At 39.9% G+C, this 21,257-nt stretch overlaps 1 protein-coding gene across 1 annotated transcript in view; it reads right to left on the bottom strand.

Annotated features, from left to right (window-relative positions):
* Positions 1–14,790, bottom strand: part of CAPZA2 (capping actin protein of muscle Z-line subunit alpha 2) — a 30,047-nt gene extending 15,257 nt beyond the window's left edge. Inside the window, exons 1-4 of the mRNA XM_026713064.2 lie at positions 14,604–14,790; positions 4,983–5,046; positions 3,090–3,141; positions 2,327–2,390 (exon numbers count right to left, since the gene is read on the bottom strand). Of these exons, the coding sequence (XP_026568849.1) occupies positions 2,327–2,390; positions 3,090–3,141; positions 4,983–5,046; positions 14,604–14,642 (219 nt within the window). The 5' untranslated portion in view covers positions 14,643–14,790. The remainder of the gene's footprint in view (positions 1–2,326; positions 2,391–3,089; positions 3,142–4,982; positions 5,047–14,603) is intronic.
* Positions 14,791–21,257: the final 6,467 nt, after the last annotated feature.

Genomic DNA, 21,257 nt, shown 5'->3' with positions numbered 1-21,257 from the left:
TTGCACCATGCTTGTTCTTGGGGTGGGTTGGGAGGGAGGATTTTGCATTATGATGGCTCTGGGGTAGGGTTCTAAGTTAGGATTTTGCAATATGATTGCTCACAAGTAAGTAAGAACCAGTAAAAGAGGAATGGAAAAATTCCCAGATCAGTGTTTCTCAGTCTTGGCACGTTTAAGATGGGTGAACGTCATGCTGCCTGGAGACTTCTGGGAACTGAAATCCATGCACCTTAAAGTTGCCAAAGTTGAGAGGCATGGGTCTAGACTAGGATTTTCCATTCCTATTTTATTCAGAGGTTGGTGCAATTAAATAAACCAGTTGTGATTTCCTTAACAAATAATGATTAAAGCGATATGAACTATTACTGGACTTTTTGTGAGAAACAAATTAAAAGCTGATCTGGGGGTTTGAAGATTAGATATGGGATTATGGAAATAATGTAGACAAATGTTAATGTTAGAGTAAGATTTTGATATATTTTTTACTTATATCTGTACCAAAGAAAGTTGGAAGTCATTCTTTTTCAGTTTTCCTTCTTTTCCACTTTCTCCCTTTTTTTCTTTCATGAGCCTTTTCTTTTTCCAAATCTGTTTTTTGTTTATTCTTTAGCTTTGTATTCTTATGATGTATGAAGGATCAAAGACTTAGCCATTATTACTCTACATTCCTTATTTACAGAAATCGTATCCAAATTTAGAATGAAATCCACTTGAAGCCATCTCATATAAGGCAGGCTCTGAATCCCTCTAACCAAAAAGTCTTTATTGATAGAAGATATTATAGCTCAGGGTTGAACTAGGAGGTCCTTGTTGCTCTCTGAACTTGAAGGGTTTTTTTTTGCAGATGTTTCATTACCAAACTAGGTAACATCATCAGTGCTAGAAGGGGGTGGAGTTTGCTTTTATATTCATATACTAGTGGCTTATCCTGTCAGTACTGATCAGTTGCTTCACAAGTTTTGATTGGTGCCAGGTCTCTACACCCTCAGGCAGAGAAGGGCTATTCTGCACCCCTCCCTCATTAAAATACAGTTTTCCAACATGCAAATTGTTGTTACTCATCCTAAAATGAAATCCTCTTTACCTGGAGCTTCAAAATTTGCTGTGTTTCTGGGAAGATGTGTAGCTAAAAGTCAGTCTACATTTAGGCTACATCTTGACTTTGGGGATATTTCTTCATAACCAAACCAAAGTGTATTTTTTGTGCAGTTCACACTCCTTGCTCGCTGGATCTGGATGCCACAAAGCAAAGTCCACATTTTGTAATTAACCCCCACGGCCCATTTTGGCTGGCAGAGTGCTGCAGGAGGCAGAGTGCTGTCACCCCCGCAACCTTCCAAGGTCAAAAACAATCATAACGCGGCCCTCAATGAAATTGAGTTTGACACCCCTGATTTAAATGACACAATCCTCTGCAGATACAACTCTTTGAAGTTCGGTATCTATAATGGTGTCTGTTCCAATATTTGGAGAAAAAAGGGTTCTCAATAATGGTAATTAATAAAATCAGATTAGAATGGACTATAAGACAAACATTGTGAAGTTAATGTTGCAGCACCAAAACCATTTATTTATCCAATCAGCTGCATACTAGATTGTTCAGACACCTCTGAATATTCCATAATTAACCAAAAATGAGATCTATAATCTGCATTATCACTTAATAAAAAGATATTTCAATTTTGCCTCACATTAGAAGACAACAAGCTCTTGTTTGGCTATGGTCAAGGTTGCTGAACAAGAAGCCTCCCCACCGCCCCTTCACCAGGACTATGCAGTCTATCACAAAATTGAAATCTTGCAGGCCAACATGGAAAACAACTATTCACTTAACATCTACCCAATTTAATGTCTGGAAAAAGTAATGGTCCAAGGTACCTTATTATGGCCTAGCTTCTACCAAGCCAACTGGTTATGACCTGCCTCACTCTGTTTGGATAAAACTGTACAGAATTAGGTGTGATACTGGAAGAAGTCTCTCTGCCCTACATGAGTGGGGATAAAAGAGTCCCCTTGTTGCGATTGTGATGGTGATATACAAACAAGCATATTGTAAAAGATTTCTCACAACATACGTTCTCTGATTCCCCAGATCAGTGGTTCCCAACCTTTTTTAACCCCTGCCCTAGATGATCTGCATGAAGCAATGCCGGAGACAATCACCTGGACAGCTGAATTTGACATCCAGCTATGAGACCATTGCCATACCCACATAGAAGTTTTGTATATACTTATGTGCATTGTGTGTGTATGCTTAACTCTCTTCTGTCGTATTCTTATCATATGCTAAATAATAATTTTCAAACTTAAATATTTTCAAAGATACCTGTTCATCATAGCCTTCTATTTTAGCTGGAGTAAACTGATCCAAATTATACTGTGCAAATGCGCTAGAAATAAAAGAGACATCAGATAAGATTTTGCTACATATTAAAGTAAGTACTCAAACAAATATGAATTTCTGCACAAAGTTCAGATATTTATTTCTAATCACCACGGAATGCAGGCAGCACACAAAACCACACCCCCTCTGGTCTGTGGAAGAACTTCTCTTCATAGAACCGGTCCCTGGTGCCCAAAGGGTTGGGGTCCGCTGTTCTAGATAAGTCATGATGTGACTTGTTTGTCTTTGGATGAATGTGTTGTGTGAATGGGATAAGTAAATGAACTATACTGTTTTTAGCAGTGTACAATGAATCATATACTGGTTTACTCAGGTGCTTAGAGTGATGTGCAAGCAGGAATACATAATCTGTCTGTATTTTCCTTTTTCTTTTTGTATCCAACAAAATCACTGGTTTGGTTGGATGCAAAAAGTTGTACTGACAAGAAACTGACAAAAGTTTCACATTCCTACTTTGTTCATACACAACACTGTTCAACAAACTAGAGTTAACAATTTAATATAATTTATTAAAACAAGTTTAATTCCAAATTTATTATAATTCAGCAGGTAAAATTTTGAAAGGGCAATGAGAAATATTATCCTCTTCCTTGCCTACCTATATGTCTCAAAAGAAATTTTCAATAGTGTCATCCTTTCTTAATGCAATGAAAGATAGTTATTGAATAAAGAGGTTAATACTTACTGTGCTGCTCCTTCCCTGAGAAGATTATCATTATTAAGTAGCAAACGAACATCTGAAAAATACTGAGCATTAGTATATGGTGAATAAATAAATATGGTAATAAATAAATAATATCCATCTCAAATGCGTGTCTATCAAACTAAAGGTTTTAAATGCTACATTTAAAACGATGTATACGGATGAAATATATTTCTTGAAATTTCACAGGAAATAGCATTTAAATTTTCCGGGGGATTTGTTCTATATTTAATTGGACATAACTTTGCAATTCTGGCCAAAAATGAACACATTTGTATATAATATAATAACTATAGTATTAAAAAGCCTAAACAAGCAAACTCATAGAAAAAATATAACAATCATTTATATAACAGCTCAAATTTAGAAATTAAATCAAAATTTCTCCTTACATTTCAATATGCACATAATAGAGTTCAACTTTTATTATAAACTGTCAAAATCTGCAGTTATATAAAGAGACAGAATGTATCACACAGTAGCTTACAATGGCATTATGTTCATTGTCACTAATATGCAGATAAGGACTAAAAAACTAAAATGTTTCAAGGTTGAAACAGCAGATTGTCCCAAGACTGAAGCACCTCAACCTTGAAACATTTTACACATTTCTTAGTATTTAGTACAGGAAAGAAAAAATGGATTTGCAGTAATAGGGCTGGAAAAAATAGTCTTAGCATTTTGAAACTTAGTTCCTTCTACGAGCTCTAAAATATTCCCTAATGGTCACCTGCCATCAGCTCTCACTTCAATGGCTCTTCATGTAAATTGGTGTTACTTCACAACCAAAACTTCAAAAACTATAAGAGAACACCAATAACAGCCATATGCTTCTTTAATTCATAAGTTTTACGGGAAGAAAAAATGGAGACAAAATAATGAGTAAAACCCTCAAGCAAGTGCAGGATTTGAGGCAAGAGAATCGCTCTGAGATTGTCTTTCTCGAGACTGGTGCCATTTTAAAATGCCTTGATTATTGCCAGTTTCAATTTTAAAATGCCTTGATTATTGTCAGTTTCAATTTTAAGTCAACTGGTGTCTCTAGAAATTATGCTAAGCCTATTCTATTTGTTAATCCCTCTTCAGCAACTAATGGCTAATCGTTCCGTAATTCTTTTTTTTAAAGTCTCATTTTATATCATTTTCTCAAATCCCCCCAAACTCTTCATAAAAGGGATATGCAGGTCTTTTAATTAGAGCTTGAACCAATTATCAATTCCACAGCTTAATCTCCCACTGTAACAAAGAACATGACATGGGGGAGGACATAATTATACTGTATTTTAAATAGAATATTTCTAACTTATCTTATTTTAAGCTTATATTCAAAACATGTTCTTTTTAGACCTAACAGTTATACAGAAATTTTAAAAAATAGTCAATCACACATACATTACCTTTAGTTAAACAGAAATTTTGCAATGTAACTCAAAAGCAGATGTGTACAAAATGCTTTTAATTTAAACTATTTCACATTCAAAGTCCTGGTTCATGCTTGACAAAACCAAATCTTCATTTTGGCATAAGATAATATCAATAAGAATTGCATCAATTTCAGTAATAAGGAAATCTATGACAAAAAGTATTACTTGCATTACTTGCAAGATACTATCATATTAAAACACTAAGGTACCTATATAAAAATTATTAATTTTATTAAGACAAGATTTACAAAATCTTGATTTTAAAACAGTTGTGCTCCAAATGAGCATTTCAAGCATCCGGGAAGTTTGGAACAGCAGCTTTGGACTCCCAAACAAGATGCTTCAAATTTGAGATGACCAAAATCTGAAACAGGGCATTTCTATTTGAAAAAGGGATGCTGCACTGTTAAATAGGCTATCTGAAATGAAAATCAACGTATGGCCTGCTCACCGTTAAAAACCTCATTGAATTCTCCTGGTGGAGCATGGATAATGAATTTTGCTGCTATGCGCACCTGAAATGAAAACAAATGATATAGTTTTCAACCTAATTTGTAGAGGAAATAAGAATAGCGTTTTTAAAAAACTGAACTGTATTAAAAGAATTGGATTTTCTTTTAAGGAAGAAATGTATATATACCTTAATTCTACTATACAATTGTTATAGAAGTTTGATTATCAACTTAAACGCAAAAAACCTGCAGCAGCCATAACACAATTTAGACATAATACTCTGGGAAGTGAAGAACATAATCATCTTTCAGAAATGAACTGCCTGAAATACCTCCGAATGATATTTCTATCCAATACAGTACTAACAGTACCACTGCAACCAAAGATGGGAGGCTTACTTCCCCCACAAAAAAACTAATATGACTCGTAATTATAAGCTGCCTCCCAAATATACTATCTAAAGCAGTTGTTTCTTTGTAATGAATGTCAAATGAATGAACACAAAATAACAATAATGTGAAACTTTTCCAATATTCCAGTAAACGATTGATATGAAAAAATTTTAATATAACTTTTAAATTCTTTAATGCTACCAAATGTAATACACAAGACAAATATTTTAAAGGTTGACTGCAGCAAAACATTCTGTATACACAAAGAAAGAAAAACACATCAATTCCCACAATGGAAGAATGTATGCTAAAAGTGATAGACCTGGTAGAGATTTCAAAACTGACTGTCTAAATTAAAGAGAAGAATTTATCTTGTTTTGTTTCCACTTGGGAACCACTTCTGGACTTAATTCTCAAAACAGAAAAAAATGAAACCTCTAATTTTGGATTTTGTCTAAATTGACAATGTTGTTATGAAATGGTGTGAAATAATTAGAAATGTAAAAAGATTTGAGTTTATAATTTTTCTTTTAACTGCACTGAAAAAAGTTGGAAGTCACTACCTTTTTTCTTTCTCTTTAGCCTTTGCACTTTTTACCTTTTTTATATTTGTATTTTATCTATAATAAACTTTATAAAACTTTGAAAAAATACTACCAAATGTAATATATAAAACAAATATACATATTACTGTTTAAACAAGAATATTAGAGGGTTTTTTTGCTTAAAACATACAAAAGAGATACGAAATGAGGGGTGCTCATAACCTCTTCATGTTTATGACCACAACGGAAATCAATTTAGTTAAAAGCAAACCCATATATCATGTTCATGCCTTTATAAGGCAATGGCAATACTGTACAATTCTCGCAATAGAGAAATATGCATAACTTTGACAAAGATTTTGTGATAATTTAAAATAATATTTGTACTATTCATATTATAGTAATTACCATACTATTAATAAACCAGTGATTATTAATAAGTATATACTATAATATAAAGTAGGTTATCTTTCCCTTTTTTATTAGTTGCATATTCAGCTTGATTTGTTTCTTTTGTAATTTTTTTTCATCTTAAAGAGTGTTGCAGGGAAGCGGGTGGATTCTTACTCCCTCACATGTAAATGAAATGAACAACCAGGATAGTAGCACCTCACTGCAATATCTATCTTTATGTTACTAAAACTCTCATGTTTCTACAATTTTTGAATCAAGATATCTAGAAAATGCTAACTGAAAGAATGCATAAAAATTTTTGGATCTATTAGTCCTGAAGAATTGAAATTTCCATAATGTCCAGACCAGTTTTATTCTTAAAATTGTGGCCATTCCAGCATTCTTGCAATCACATGATCGTAATTTCCAACATTCCCTACATTTAACTAATTCTCTTCTGAAAAACCTCTGACAAAATTTACTATCAAGTATTGGTTATCTTTAAGTATATTCCAGAGTTATTTAAGAATATGTTACTTCTGTAAGAATCTCATTGGTTTTACATTTGCGTTGAGCATACTTGGGACTAACATCTGAAGTTTCTAATTGTTTTTTATCAGCAAGAACTAGAATGAAAACTATTTGTGGAGCCTCAAGGTACAGATGTTTCTGAAATTGAAGGATCATTTATACAGGGTGTACCCCCCTGTACAGCTTAATAGATAAGGTGTTTGGAGGAAGATCTATTCAGCCAAAATGAAGGTCTGAATGTTTTAGATGATTTAGATACTTTTGCTTTCAGTTCTTTGCAACAGACACTCAGTTATGTAATTTCTAACTACCTCAGCTCTTCAGATTTCTTTCAGTATATTATTTAAAGATATTCTGTCAACAAGTTCTACAATGACAACAGTTCAGACAGACACCGTTCCAGATTTTGTGCAACTTTCTCCTCTTTCTTTAACGCTCTATTTCTTAGTCACCGAAATGTCCAAGTCTGCTGATTTATCTGCTGAATTATTTGCAAATCTGTATTCAGAATATGCTACAAAATGTAGTGTGTTTTGAGGAAGTAGGGCTCTTGTTCAAAACTGAAAGTTGCTTAATATTCCCCCACGAAGTCTACCTAAATTATTTCCTCATACATTTGCATTTCCTCTTTACTTTAAACAAACTGTGCACAGTTTAATAACCTGGTTCCTAAGCTAAAAGTACTGGAAGAAAGCTGCCCTTCTTCTTTTCAATGATATTACCAACTATGGGGAAAAGGTGAGACAAATATAAATTCCTTGTGTAAATTCTGTTTATACAAAGGTTGCTTTCCTGGGCTCTACCTATCTATTCAAGATCACGCATATTGAAAACAGGAGGTTTTTTATTTTTCTTCCCAAATTGTTGCATTATCCATCAGGGTGACATCTGGAAGATATCTCAAACTTCTATATGAAAACTGAATCTGTATATATTTTGATAGAGACAGTAAATCAATATTCCATGTTCAATTAAAGCATCAATTTTATACCCAATCGCATTTAAAATTCATAACCTAAATAATTATTACAAAGTTTAATTTGCCTCATGATGAAGAAATTATTGCTTAAGTCATCAATTCCCAGGGTTTCTGTAGAAGAACAGAAAGAAGAACTTCAAGGAAGTATGACATTTAATTGAAAAGAAATGTTAAAGATGTTAAGACTTTAATGAATTTTAATGATAGAACTGAATTGGAATGGAATGAGAGTTTAATTACATACATTTATAATCCTTTTTTAAAGAATATGGTGTGTATTATAAGAACGTACCAAGCAGAATTCGATTGGAAGTTATGTATTACGTATTATATTGAATGTTACAACCTCAAGGTATATATCGAAGTTTAAATAAGAGTTGAATGGATAAAATTAAAAGATATAAAGGTGTCATACTCTAATTAGTAACTGCGGGAGAAAATTTGTTTAATGAGAAAAGATAATATAAAATTGAAACAGGACAGACAAAAGTATAAATATAATGATTTGAATTGAGATGAGATAATCAAAATAAAATTGAGAAAACTAAAAGAGGGGAAAAACTATATAGAAAATGCAAAATAGTTATAAGATATGGAATAGAACACAAAAATGAGCATGACATTGAGTTTGTGAATGTATAAAGAAGTGTAACCCGGGACCATGCTATTTTCAAAAAGGATGTTTTACTTGTATTATGTTTTTTGTGTGTGTGAAGACCCAAATAAAACTTTAATTAAAAAAAAAGAACATAGTTTTCAGAGGATGTCTGTGTAATATTTATTGTGTTATCAAGAATTTCAACCTAAATAAATGTAAGTTTAAGGCAATATTTATAAACATAGTGGACAATAGTTGATACATTAGATCAGTGGTCCCCAACCTTTCTGGCTTGGCCGTCTTTTGCGTGAGGATAGTTCTGCGTAGCAGGCATGTGCGCACAGTTCCATCTGCACAAGTGTCTGCTGCTCCCACAGGTAGAGCTGCATATGTAAATGCAAGCACCTGCCACTCATGAGTGGAGCTGCGCGTGCATGCATGCTCCCCTGCTGCTTGCGCAGCCTGGTTCCAAAAGGGGCACAGCCTAGTAGTGACCCATGGGTTGGGGACCTCTGCATTAAGCTAGCCTTTTATGTATGTATGTATGTATGTATGTATGTATGTATGTATGTATGTATGTATGTATTGGCAAGGAGTATCAGAAATGTTCCTTCATCTCCTCCTTTCCACTCTCCCTCCCTCTTCCTTTTACCCTGTCCCTTTCTTCCTCCCATATTTCTCTCTCTTTCCTTCCTCCGCTTATTCCTTCTGCACTGTTCCTTCTTTCCTCCCTCCCTCCTGCCTTCTTTCCTTCTCTCAAATTCCTACTGTTTCCCCATTTACTCTGCTCGCGGAAGCTTGCAAGGAGAGTCATTGGGAAGCCAACAAGAAGTTGCAATTCCAAGGCCAGTAAGCAACTACGTGTGAAGGTTGAGAAGTGTGCATGGGTGTGGCACAAGCTATGTCACACATATTTGATAAGGCATACAGGTGGGCAGTGTGAGTCAGGAAGAGTGCTGGGGAGAAACCCTCTGGGTCAGAGATGGAACACAGGGAGTCAGCTTGGGTCAGGAAGGCTTGCAAAGTGGGCGAGGATGCATGGAAATATGCAAAAGGTATCATAGAGATCAAAGAAGGCACCTCGGGAGTAGCACGGGTTGGGGAGGGTAGCACGGATTGTAAGGAAACATAGGATTTTCAATCTTCCCTTCCTAGAAAACAGGTAAGTGGCTGCTGAGTGGGTGAGGGAGAGTGCAAAGGATTGCCAGAATGGCTCAGAAATATTGAAAATGAGGATCATGGGACCACGGCAGCAGCCCAGCAGTTGAAAAAGCCACAACTTCCCCAATTTAATTTCCTCAGAAGTCATAGGTCCTGGATTTTGGAGATATTCTGTAAATTAGTCCATTTGAGGTACCTTGGAACAAAAATTGTTGCCCGTGTTTCATTCAGTTAAAGGTTATAGAGACATCACTGGGTCATCAGTTGAAAGATATTTCCTTATTAGATTCCTCAATGTCTACAACAACGACAGAACTTCTAATGTACTGCTTTCACTAGAAAAGTTGGGATACCTTCAGAACGCTATCTCCCTTGAAAATAGCCCATGTTGAACTAGATAGCAGTCAAACATTAGCACAGAAAATATTTTATGACATTTTGTATTATGCAATAAATCACTGATGATATGTTTATGTCACAAAATGGTTTAAAACATTTGCCAAATTTCAATTCCAAGAGAGTTATGGGTCCCAGATTTTGAACACATTCTGTAAGTTAATCTATTTGAGATACCTTGGCTCAAAAATTATTGCTCTATGATGCACTGTTTTTCCCAGTTAAAGGCTATAGGAATGAAAGTTTTAATAGTATATAGATTAATGTGAGCTCAAGACTCTCTGGTTCCTACTGAAATCAGTCAATACAGCTATCCTTCTGGAAACGAAACCTTTAGATAAATTTAGATTAATATACAACTATGGTTAAACTAAGCTTTTTACTGAATAAATATAAACCAATTCAATTATTTTTAACTATATACCGTGTTTCTCCAACAATATGCCCCCCCCATAGGAAGACCCAGCATGTTTTCTAGGCATAAAATGAAACTAAGCCCTTCCCCCCAAATTTAGGCCTTGTTTAAAACATGCAAAATTGGGGGGGAAGGCAGGGGGGAACTTGCCATTAGGAGTGCCCCGCAGGTAGCTATGCCTCACCACCAGCCGCTCCTAACAGCCGATCATGGCAGAGCGTGGAGGGCTCCCTACACCCAAGCACCTTTGCTGCAGACCCGGGTCAGCAGGCGGGTGGCGGCGGCGTGGATGTCCGCTGGCAGCATTTCAGCTGCTTCTCCGGCCTCCGTAGCTTCCACAGTTCCCACCGGTGCTGGCACCTCACTCACCAGCAGCGGTCTCCAACAACAGCGTCTGAGACACTCCCGCTTTCCCCCCATCCCTGCAACAACAGGAACAAAAAAAAAAACATTTTGAGGTACCTGGGAGTGCTGCACGCTGTGTTTTGGTTTAATCCTGAGAGGCTGGGTGGGCGTGAGAAGAGCTGAGCGAGTATCTCTGCTGCTGCTACCCTTGATGCTCCAGCCTCGGGCTCTGCAAATTTCCAAAAGTCCCAGTGCGCAGCCTGTTCCTGAATTCCAAGCACACCCAGGCCGAGCTGCAGCTGTTCCTCTCTCACCAGCACTGTCTCCATCAACAGTGGCAGCAGCGGCAGGAACCGTGGAAGTTACAGAGGCAGCTCCCCTACCCAAGAAGCGGCTGAAACCCTTCCACGGTTCCTGCCACTGCTGTCGCTGTTGTTGGAGGTGGCACTGGTGAGAGAGGGACAGCTGCAGCTTGGCCTAGGCGCACTTGGAATGTAGGAACGGCACACCGGGACTTCTGGAAACTTGCAGAGCTCGAGATTAAACCAAAACGCAGCGCACAGCGCTCCCAGGTACCTCAAAATGTTTTTTTTTTCTGTTGTTGGGGGGGACAGGGATGGGGAAAAGCAGTAGCAACTCAGACGCTGTTGTTGGAGACGGCTGTCGAGAGAGACGCCAGCACCGGTGGGAACTGTGGAAGCTATGGAGGCCTGAGAAGCGGCTGAAATGCTGCTGGCGGACATCCACGCCGATGCTGCCCACCGGCTGACCTGGGTCTGCAGCAAAGGCTCTTGGAGGGGGTACGGAGCCCTCCGTGCTCTGCCATGATCAGCCATTAGGAGTAGCTGGTGGCAAGGCATAGCTGCCCGCGGGGCGCCCTAGGTGTGGATGCGTGGGGGGGGGGGAGAAATTAATTCACTCCCGAAAAGACATCCTAGCCATTTTTTCAGGGCTCAAAAATTTTTTAAGGCCCAGCCTTATTATATGAGAAACACGGTATTATTCATGTATTCTGTTATATTTGTTAATTGTATAATAGTGGCATGAAAAGGAAGTTACTTCCTGTCAATTAACCAAATCAAGCTAAAGGCGATCTTGCAAAATTTTGATCTGATTCTATTATGGCCAATTGTTCATTTCCTTAACCATGGTCTATTAAATATACAATTGCCAAAATTAAAATATGTAGTTTGAACTTATGCAATTGTGTTTTACTGAACAAATCACAATTAGCACATCAAGTAATTCTCCTATATTATGGCTTACTAATTTACATGAATCTAAACAAATCAAAATTCTGCAAGATGCTCTTAAGCTTAGTTTGGTTGATTGAAGGGAAGTTAACTGACTTCCTTTTCATACCAGTATATCAAATTTAAGAACAAATATAAGAATGTATACATGATTTGACTTATACTTATTCAATAGCTATTAAATCAATAAAACCAGGAAAAAGAACCTCCTAAATATTAAAATCTAGCTTAAAATAACTTATACATAAGTAGTAATGTAGGGATGTGACAACTGCATGTTATAAACATACAGTGTCACAAGAAAATGAGTCAGGAAGATCGTTTAAAAACATGCTTAGCAACAAACAAGGATTTATTACTAACCGGGTATACAAGCCATCACTGTAAATAATAACAGAGATTAACAGAACAAAAGCAAATGCACATTCTTTTCTGTGTGAATTCAAACACTGAGGTATTTCTAGCATGGATTCAAATAAAGGGGTATGGCATGCAAACTTTAAGACTCCTAGGAAGAAGTGATCAAGAAGAAATTATCCAACCCAAGAATGTTCAAACTTGACAGAGCTTTAAGATTTGTGGACTTCAACACCCAGAATTCCTGAGCTAACATGACTGAAGGAGGAATTCTGGGAGTTGAAGTCCACAAGTCTTAAAGCTCTGTCAAGTTTAAAGACTTCTGAATTTTATCATCTGTCTGTCTGTCTATTGTCTCCCCACCCATATCTATCTATCTGTCTGTCTGTCTGTATGTCTAGCTATCTGTCTATCCATCCATCCATCCACCCACCCATCTCTATCTATCTGTCCATCCACCGTCATCTATCACAAGGGTCTTCCCACTTGCCAGTTTAGACTTGTGGACTTCAACTCCCAGAATTCCTGAGCTAACATGACTGGAGGAGGAATTCTGGGAGTTGAAGTCCACAAGTCTTAAAGCTCTGTCAAGTTTAAAGACTTCTCAATTTATCATCTGTCTGTCTATTGTCTCCCACCCATATCTATCTATCTGTCTGTCTGTCTGTCTAGCTATCTGTCTATCTATCCATCCATCCACCCATCTCTATCTATCCGTCATCTATCACAAGGGTCTTCAAACTAGGCGAGTTTAAGAGTTGTGGACTTCAACTCCCAGAATCCCTGAGCTAACCTGACTGGAGGAGGAATTCTGGGAGTTGAAGTCCACAAGTCTTAAAGCTCTGTCAAGTTTAAAGACTTCTGAATTTTATCATCTGTCTGCCTGTCTATTGTCTCCCCACCCATATCCATCCATCCATCCGTCTGTCTGTCTGTCTGTCTAGCTATCTGTCTATCTATCCATCCATCCATCCACCCACCCATCTCTATCTATCTGTCCATCCACCCGTCATCTATCACAAGGGTCTTCCCACTTGGCCAGTTTAAGACTTGTGGACTTCAACTCCCAGAATTCCTGAGCTAACATGACTGGAGGAGGAATTCTGGGAGTTGAAGTCCACAAGTCTTAAAGCTCTGTCAAGTTTAAAGACTTCTGAATTTTATCATCTGTCTGCCTGTCTACTGTCTCCCCACCCATATCTATCTATCTATCTATCTGTCTGTCTGTCTGTCTGTCTGTCTGTCTGTCTAGCTATCTGTCTATCTATCCATCCATCCACCCATCTCTATCTATCTTTCCATCCACCCGTCATCTATCACAAGGGTCTTCCCACTTGGCCAGTTTAAGACTTGTGGACTTCAACTCCCAGAATTCCTGAGCTAACATGACTGGAGGAGGAATTCTGGGAGTTGAAGTCCACAACTCTCAAAGCTCTGTCAAGTTGGAAGACCCCTGGCTTTATTTAACCCGTCAGAACTACCCTCAGCACCAGATGAACAAACTTTGCCCTCCGGAAAACCCAAAATCGAAGCAGCATGTGGGAGCCCCTTTCCAAGCAAAACATTAGAACGTATCATCCAGATCTACAAAATCCTCCCTCAAAATAATCTTGAGTCAAGGGTCCAAGAAGTCGGGGCGTAATAATAATAATAATAATAATAAAAAAACAAGGGTCCACCAGAGCCATCTTTTGGAAATCACCTCAGGCTACGTGAACAGGCTATACGGGCCACCATTAAATCAAGCGGGCCGCCAGGAAACTGCCCTGAACCGCTCCAGCGACAAGAGCGGCGGGACCAACTCCAGAGGCCGATGGGAGGAGAGAAAGGCTTGACCCGGAGGAGCCCCTTTTCCCTCAGCCGGGCTTCCCTCCGGATTAAGAGAGAGGCGAGGCGAGGCGAGGCGGGGCGGAGACACCGGATCCGCGCCGCGCCCGTTTTGCTTCAGCCCCAGCCGGGAGCCTTGCAGCCTATTTTCAGCCCTCGGACCGTACAAGGAGCGGAGAGGGCGGCGTGTAAAAGCAGGCCTCGGGCAGAAGGAAACCGAACCTCTTTTCCCCCCGCTGGCAGAGCCGGGCTGACGGGCTCGAGCCTGGCTCCACCATCCCCTTATGGCTCAATTCGCTTCCTTCCTTCTCCCCTCCGGGCAGGGGGGAGAGAAGAAACCGCCACCGCTTCCTCCTCCTCCTCCTCCTTTCTCCTCCCCACACGCGCGACCCTTCTCCTTCTGAGGTGAGGGGGAGGCCTCCTTTACCTTCTCCTCATCGGAGAGCTGGTCCTCCGGATCCGCCATCTTAGCTCTAGCTCCGCTCAGCCCACGAAGAAGAAGAAGCAGCAGCAGCAGCCCCGGAGACTCGCAAATCGTTTCGCTGGGGAGAAGGAAGAGGAGCAGCAGCCGCCGCCGAGGCCCAGCCGACCCGTTCTCCGCCCCTCAGTCAAACAGGAAGGGCGGGACTCGGACTCGGGGCGCGGCCTTGAGGCGAGGTCGGAGAAAGGAGGGCGAGGCCCAAGCGTCGGGGGAGCATGCGCAGACGGCCTTCCGACCGTTGAGGCCGCCGTCTTGTCAGAGCGGGGTTTCCATTTTAGTGGGTCTCTCTTGAGGCTGGCGAGCTCAGCCTCTGAGCCTTTACGCTTAATTTCTTCATGTTTTCAAATTACAGCCTCAGTCTGGGTCGTTCTGTAAACATTTAGTAGGCTACCTTCGGCCCTGTCGCCATGCAGGGAGGTGTCCCCTACCAGCCTAGCAACCCTCGTCTCTGTTTACAAGATAACAAGAGATTCCACCCTCTCGTCAAAACTGCAAAAATGTCATTTTTTTTGAACAACGCCAATTGTCTCATATCAGTAGCGCTGGTGGATACTTTCTATAACAAGTCTAGTGAGTTGTTCAGATGAGGTTGTAAACAAAAAGCACCTATGTCAATGGATTTTAATCAATCATTGCATTTTTAATGGGTACTAATCACATGTATAAATATTAAGATACTGTAGGAAGCCCACCCACCCCCCAAATAATAATATCTGGGGAACATTCAAAGAGACAATAATATATTTCCCCAAAGGAGAAATAGAGAAACATGCTCTTAAAAGGCAGGAAGCACACCCAATCTTCCTGCATAGTGAAACCGCTTCCAAGAGGTGCCTGAAGTCTTTGGACGTGGATATTTTGTGCCCATTAAGAAAGACTGGGCCAATCTTTTCACAAAAAAAAACACTTTTTAACTCCAGATGATGGGATTAAGAAGGACAAGACATGACTTTTAGGACATAATAGGATTAACTCGCCACCATTATAGAATAGCAAAAGGTATAAGGCTTGCTACCTCGCACAACTGCAGCATCTCAACCCTATAAAAATTCATGGACTCATATTTGTCAGCTGTTCTCAGAACTGCATGGTGGTGTTGGTTCTGCTCATCAATAAACAGTCCTTTCCAATCAGCCTCCCTTTTAATTTCCAGGGCCTTTCTCCCAGTTTGGAACTGAATCGGATTTTTCTTCCAACAATTTAGCATCCTAGATGGGATTCCAAGCTGACCAGCAGACCTGGCTTCCACCTTGCTGGTAGCAGACCCCTTGCATGTGGGTGAATTTGGCCATTTGGAGCAAGGGAAGTAAAGGGAGTTTTGAGTCTTGAGCTCAACAGGAATTTGGCCATTTGGAGCAAGGGAAGTAAAGGGAGTTTTGAGTCTTGAGCTCAACAGGAATTTGGCCATTTGGAGCAAGGGTAGGAAAGGGAGTTTTGAGTCTTGAGCTCAACAGGCTGCTTGGAAAGAAAGTAGTACCTCTAAATTTTAACTTTTAAAGCCCAGGAGAGTGTGGGAAATGTGTGCGTGTGAGTGAGAGGACACTTCAATCACAGCTGGATCCTTCTCCCTCTGTTCCTTTCTTAGGCACAAACAGATCTGTTCAACCTGCAGACCCTGGAAAACAAGGGGGTTTGGCAGAGCAAAGGACCTTATTATAGGGAGAAGGGAAGTTGTGTGAAAATGGAATGGAAAAATAAGCAAGAGAGTCGAACCGAGACAATCAGCTGGAAAGTAACTGAGCAAAGCCTTGTCCAAGGAGGTGTCCTTACCCCACTGTTAAGGAGAGCAGGGTTCTTCCAGATTTTCCTGGGTTTGAAAATTGAGGCGGGAAAGGTTGTGGATGGAGGTGCACATATGTCAGATCCCTGTATCTGTCATTTCTTCAGTGGAAGCAAAAAAGGTGGGGGAGACTGATAAAGAAACCCTTTCTTGATGTAACCTGAATATATTTAATCTTATATTGAATTTGTATAACCTACACATGATACAATGGGGGGGAGGAAACCCAGATGGCTGGAACTTATTACCTCTGAGAGGCACAGCCAGGAGATGAGAAGACCATAAAAATTCCACAGTGAGACGTGTCCTGGGAACTTTTGGAAAAGTTCGTTCTGAAAAGGGGGTGGGGGGAAATTAGGTATGCCCTGGGAAACTGTGAAAAAGATCGTTTCTACAAAAGGGGTGGGGGGAATTAACATACTGGCTTTTGTTTCACTAAATACACATCGAGAGAAGGGGAGGGCTTCTAAACTCCCTTATCTATCCCTGTATGCCTGAGAGACCTTAGTCACTGCTTTGAACTCCTACATGAATTGTCTCATCTCAGTAAAGGATTCCTTTTGATACGTTTTCAGAAGTTCATTCTTATTAATTGAATGGGAAAAAGTTCTGTAGCCTGACATAATACTCACTGTATGTGAGGGGAGTAGCAAGTCCTCCAGGATCCCATTTTGGTCTGAAAACAATTGCGGGAGTTCCCAGGAAAGGAGGTGACTTTTCTTTGATAGGGAACCAGAGTCCTGACCCTTTTTTGGGTTCAAAAACTGAATAGGTAGGGCAGGAGCTTGTTAGGAGGTTTAATCACTGGGACCCGGCAGAACCAATTGAATCCCTATACTGGAAATAGGGAGACATAGGAACCACTAGCTCGAGGGTCAGGCTTCCCTCTTGGAGACTTATTCGATGCCTGCGATGAGAGACTGCTACCTGTCCTGACTAGTATAACAAGAAATAAGCAAGGAAGTTGCATAAGGAGTGGACTTTGCTCAGGAACAAAGTTGGAAAACCAATTTGGCTAAATAAAGGCATTTTTAAAAAATGAATATATAGTAACATTGATTCCCCTCCCCTTCTTTTAAGCAATTAATATTTTTGTTAAGTTTTTTTGTCTTTCCTAAAGTTAACTGAGATGGTGAAAATGACCAGGATGTGTAAACCTGAGAGTTCTGTTGTCCTTTTCTTTCTTGTTCCCTTGACTTGTGCGTGCGTGTGTGTGTGTGTGTGTGTGTGTGTGTAAAGGTCTTAGTGTGTTAGGTAAATGTAACTGTTAAATGTCTAATCCCTAAAAACAAGAATTCTAAACTTTGTTAGAAAAAAAATGTTAAACCATGAAAGAAAAATATTTTCACCCTAGTTTGCCTGGCCAGTAAAACAGGATGAAAAGAGCTGTGTTCATTTTCCCTCTTCTCTCTCTGTACCTTTAACCAAAAAGAAAAGAAAAGAAAGCCCAGGAGGGAATGTTTCAAACTCATTTAGATGAAAAGTTTTATTCTTTCTTTTACTGCATATGCTTAAGTGGGTTTTATCTGTCTCTTTAGGAAGCGTAGTGTCAACTCATGTCTTTTCAAACCCTGCCTGAAAGCTATCCACCCCACTCCACCCCTCCCTCCTTATCCTCTGTTCGCCATTCCTATGTCAGATCGACAATGCTTCTTCTGGGGAGGGTCCCTCACAAAGTGATCTTATCCTCATATCTTTCAGACCTCCACAGACAACTTTGCAACCTTTGGAAGCAGAACACACAGACCCAGGCATTGCCTCCAGAGGAGACCCTCCATCCAATTGAGTCAGGGAATGGATCCTGTCATCTACCAGAAAGTCATCACTGCAACCAGAGTGCAACAGACCTTCCCCAGCCTGACTGACACCACGCCAAGCCCAACAATACTCAGTAGGCTTGAAAGAGGGGACCTTGAGATGGACAAGTGGAGACTAAAGATTCTCTTTGAAGCCTCAGAAAACAACTGGAAAGACTATGGGGGGAGGATGGAAATTCATTGTGAGGTTTTCTATCTTGCCTCATTTACATTGTAATCCGTTAAATGGATTCATGGAAGGATGGCATTTGGGAGTGGTTGGCATAGCAAGTCTTCCATCTCTGGTCTGGTGGGAGGGAGAATTGTCAAGAATGTTTGTACTACCCATCTTGTAGGAGTCGCTGCCCACGCACACCATTCAAAATCACACTGAGGCTATTATTGCCTTCACCTGCCTCCACGTAACGTTTTGCCTAGGCTGGTTCTTGCTTTTTGGCACTAAGGCCTATGCAGGCATATCTTCCTGCCAATTCCATTTGGGCCATGTCTCCTCAGGCAATTAACAACCCACATCTGAAGAAATAGCGGAAAAGAGATTTCAAAACCCCAAGCCCTGATTGTGACTTACGAATGATGCTGCCCAGTTTCCCAGCAAGGCAGAATATGTTGCATTGGTGGTCTCATTATTAGAAGTCCCAGGGCTCGTTGTGTTCAACTTCAGAAATATTAATAGCCTAGGTTGCACACCGGCTAACCCCAATTTGGCCTCAGAAACCCTGGATACGCTAAACCAAAAGCTAAGGCAGGTTCAGGAAGCAACCCTTGGAAATGGCCAGCCTTTGATTATATTCTAAGGCACAATTATGTCTGCAAAGAATTTTAGGGCACGTGCTTGATTCAGACCTGACTAAGAGGTCACAGGAAGTAACATCAAAACACCTGAAAAGAATTAGCACAGAATATTGGATACTATAAATTTCTTTTCTACTTAACAGAATTTTTGCCCTAGCTGGTAGACCTTCGTGGGTTGAAAGCTCTCCTTTTGGGAGCCACTGAAAGAATATTTTTCTGCTGTATCTTTCCCTTTGCTTGAACAATGTGATCAATTCTTAATCTTGTGCCAAGAAAACTGTGTGTGTCGTCCATACTTATTATGGCACAAAGGGGGAATTGTAGGAAGCCCACCCCCACCCCGGAAGGAAATATTTTGGAAAAATTAAAAGGGGCAAAATATTACATTTCCCCAATGGAGAAACGGAGAAACATGCTCTTAAAGGCAGAAAGCACACCCAGTCTTACTGCATAGCGAAACCGCTTCCAACAGATGCCTGAAGTCTTTGGACATAGATATTTTGTGCCCATTAGGCCAATCGATTCATAAACAAAAACACCTTCAGCTCCAGCTGATGGGATTAAGAAGGGCAGGACATGACTTTTAGGACATAATAGGATTAACTCACCACCTTTAGAATAGCAAAGGGTACAAGCTCACTACCTTGCACAACTTCTGTAGCATCTTTGCACAACTCCCTGCAACATCTCAGAACCCTATAAAAATTCACGTACTCATAAAAACAATTTGTCATCTGTCCCAGAACTGCATGCTGTTGTTGGTTCTGCTCATCAATAAACAGAGTCCTTCTTTCCAACCAGCCTCCATTTTATTTCCAGCACCTGTTCTCCCAGCTTGGAACTGGACCAGATTTTTCTTCAACAATACAGAAAATGAAGGCTTGACACACACACACACAAAAGCCAGTTGGGTTCATAAGAGAGAATTGGGTTCCCAAAAGAGAATGTGTCAATTAGGAGAAATGTTCTGATAGATAGAAATGAACTAAAACACACCATGATTCAGTTGCACCTTAATTGATGGTACTTATAGAGAAGTACCCATGGTTGAAGGGATTTTGGTTATGTACTCTGTAATCTTGCTTTTTGTATGATGCTGAAATAACTCAGAAGCTCAAAATAGGATAGACAGTCGGGAAGGCTACAGGTTTAGGATGTAGTAACTTCTTGAAGGTCATCCTTTCAATCCCATCTATAGGGAGCTTGATCGGCTCAAGCATATCTCTATGTTCATTCATATTACTTGGACCACAAGGCCTTCCAAGATGCCAAAACAGGAATGGCTGTTTCTGTCAGGCATACAAAGTACTCTGTTGGGAATGAAAGGGAAAAGTGTTTTAAGCATTCTGGGAAGCTACAAACCAAACCAAGGTGACTTATAAATGTGTAAGAATTATGTGCTGCCAGGAGGCATCTAAGACAACATTGAAGAGAACCAGTTAATTGATTAATACAGTGGTCTGCCTAACTTTGCTTGGTATATTTAAGCATGAGGTTGTAAGTCCATTCAACAAGGTATGGGAGATAAATTGCAGTTTATGGAGTAACTCTAAATTGGGCAATACTTTAGAGGCAAATGGGTATAAGGGTAACCCGCTTTCTTTTAGAAATGAAGCTTGCAGAACTGGAGAAGTTTAATTCTCCTGAGTGAGACCTGTGCTGTCCAGACAGTTTAGAGCTAATGGGACTTGGGATAGTTAGTTAGGAATTGTGAGCTGTCCCCTTAAGGGAATGCATCATGGTAAATGTAGTTAAGGCATCCTGGGAAATGTAGTCCATGTCATGTGGTCACATCTATAATCTGGATTGGTCACTAAATTGACCCTTGTTGGGTTGGGGGAGGCTCCCTCACTCTTGCCTGAATCCACCGTACCATGAAGCCGCTTCAATCATCTTGGGGATGAGGGTTTATTATCTTTCTACACCATAATGCAGATATGCAAAGGATTGGACATTAAGAAGAACCTCGTCATAAATGTGAGTTGAAAGGATGCCCGATGAGCCAATAAAAAGACTTTGTATGGATGCTTTGTGGAGTTACTCTGTCTGCTTTATGCCATCCAGACATTAATAAGCAGAACAAGACGTGGGAGGAAGTTTATTGGCATTTCTTTTGGAAACTTACGCATGTGGGAAATCATTAAAGATTATGAGGTGCTCTTGAGTTGAATTGATCTCTACTCAATTTTTATTGTTAGGGTATTGTTGAAA

Source organism: Pseudonaja textilis, chromosome 5, assembly GCF_049901715.1.
Source record: "Pseudonaja textilis isolate UNSWEBS1 chromosome 5, rPseTex1.2, whole genome shotgun sequence".
Taxonomy (NCBI): Eukaryota; Metazoa; Chordata; class Lepidosauria; order Squamata; family Elapidae; genus Pseudonaja; species Pseudonaja textilis.
This window is presented reverse-complemented; position numbering and strand designations above follow the sequence as displayed.